A 2,163-nucleotide genomic window follows, 5' to 3' on the forward strand; every position below is an offset into this window, starting at 1 on the left:
ATAGGGGATGGATCTATAGTAGCAACTTTAGACAAAAGAGAACCACAGGGTTACTCAACATAGGATCTATCAGGGGATGGATTCTGAAAAGATAACCACACATTTAACACCATAATCATTATGAAAGGAGCATCATGGCATTGATGCATTCTAAACATTTCACTTAGAGAATGATATAACACAAAATAGAAGAAACGACATAATGTGTAAATGAATTTATGAGAAAAACATACTGGACATTTAAGCACCATGATGGATCCCAAGTGTAAAGGGAAAAAACTGCTTTATTAAAATGATATTCAATAAAACTTTACACAGTCCAAATGCTTCTTCCTGTTGCCAAAATCAAACTTGTACATATTAAAACTAATCCTATTTATAATATTACAAAATCATTTAAATTTCCTCCACATAGGAAATAAAAAATAAAAATAAAAATTTAATAATGAAACCCTATATTAAAACACTAAACAATATGATCAATTAATTTGCAACTAAAACTCCAAACTGTCTCGAGAACCATGACAAATAATTTTGGAAACCCAAAATTCAGTGAAGTTTTTCCAAGTGGATTAATATCATTGTATCTGCTCCTTTAAGTGTGGAACCATATTCCCCAAAATTTTCCTTTTTAGTGCTATTTAACCCTTTGATTGCTGATATTAAGCCCTAAAATATGAGATTTTCCTCAACCACTGCTAGATTTGTGCCTGGCAACTCTGACACGTCAGTCACCATTAATTTTACTCTTTTACTCCATTTCCTCGAATCTAGGACAGTGGCTACACGTTGTGCAACGGAGAATTCCATTGCTAAAGTAGGATCTTCTGAAAGTGTCAGCATGTGAGGATGAAACTCAACTTTCTGACCAAGTACAATAAGGGAGACTAGGCCTTGCCTGACAGTATTCAATTCTATGGGAAAAAAATCAATATGTCTTACTTTCTCTTGAGTGATGAAAAATAGCTGATATGATATCTTTTCATAATAATGAAATGATCCTTTAGCACTAGAAGGTGCAACAATGTGTTTCATAAACCCCCATAAAGTGGCACCCAGGTGAGAAAGAAATGAATCTCGTGAAACCGTGTAATTCTGTGTATCCTCATATGCATCTGCAAACAGGTTCCATTGTTCCATTCGTTTAATTTCCTCAGCTACCTTCCTCCTGTGGATTTCTTCATGCTCATCAACCTGAAAAGTCTCCATTTCACTTTTCATATCACGCATCCGAGTCTCCTCAAGTTCTTCATAGAGTACAAGCTTAACCCTTCTTCCTTTACAATTTCTGAATACAAAAAGCTCATAGATATCCATCTCTGCTAAAAGCACATCAAATGCATGATGATCATCTCCAAAAAGTGAAAAATTCTCTTGAATCACGCTTTGTAATTTATCCTCAGCTTCCTCCTTAGTAATCTCTACAACGGCTCCAATGGTCTTCTCTACATTAGGTAAGCTAATCCCTGTGTGGACACCTTCACCACCAACTGTTGGACCCCATGAAAAAGGACCTACAATCAAATCAAGAAATGGCGACCTTTCTTTACCAATCCATGAATCTACAAGGCACTCTGGGTGAAGTCCCATCATTTTCGATGACCTAAGTTCCTTTAGCAATGTCAGTACCAAATCAAAGCTTTTCGCATGTAAAAGGTGTTCATCTTTTCTGTAAACAATTTCACTTGTTGACTTTCCAGTAAATGATTTTTCATTATCATTTAGAGCCTCTAAACAAAAATTCACCCACTGCGTCGTGTCAATACTTTCAACAGTTGTCCATGCAAACTTGACCATGTGATGTGTCATATATGAAGGTTTCCTTGTCTTTTCAATGTCTAATGGATTTTGCATTGGCCCTTTAGATTTTAAAAGATTTGTCCACATCCCTGCATACTCCTTGATGAAGTTTATTTATGTTTCAGACAAACCTATTCAATAGCCATAGGTGCGTCGATTGGAGTCATGCTTGGGGTTAAGAATGAATATATTGTATGCTATATCTATTTGAAGGTACTCAATAAGACTGGTGAAGAAATATTCCATCTCATCTATATTGACCTACCAAACCTACTCACCATCAGACCTGGTACCTGATACATCATCCCTACATGAAAAAACCTTGATTGCATGCTCAAATACCTCTGTCACTTTTTCACCCAT

General features: G+C 35.9%; 1 protein-coding gene across 1 annotated transcript; it reads right to left on the reverse strand.

The window, feature by feature from the left end:
* Positions 1 to 669: 669 nt before the first annotated feature.
* On the reverse strand, positions 670 to 1,887 carry LOC149152200 (uncharacterized). Its single transcript, XM_089443411.1, has one exon. The coding sequence runs from the start codon at positions 1,885 to 1,887 to the stop codon at positions 670 to 672; it is 1,218 nt and encodes a 405-aa protein (XP_089299537.1).
* Between the last annotated feature and the right edge of the window lie 276 nt (positions 1,888 to 2,163).

Source organism: Pinus tabuliformis, chromosome 9 (genome assembly GCF_031772625.1).
Source record: "Pinus tabuliformis cultivar Carrire ecotype Pingquan chromosome 9, CPIR1, whole genome shotgun sequence".
Taxonomy (NCBI): domain Eukaryota; kingdom Viridiplantae; phylum Streptophyta; class Pinopsida; order Pinales; family Pinaceae; genus Pinus; species Pinus tabuliformis.

Bases quoted from the DNA above. Each gene is read 5' to 3' on its own strand.
- LOC149152200 (XM_089443411.1), bottom strand. From the start codon at position 1,887: ATGTGGACAAATCTTTTAAAATCTAAAGGGCCAATGCAAAATCCATTA.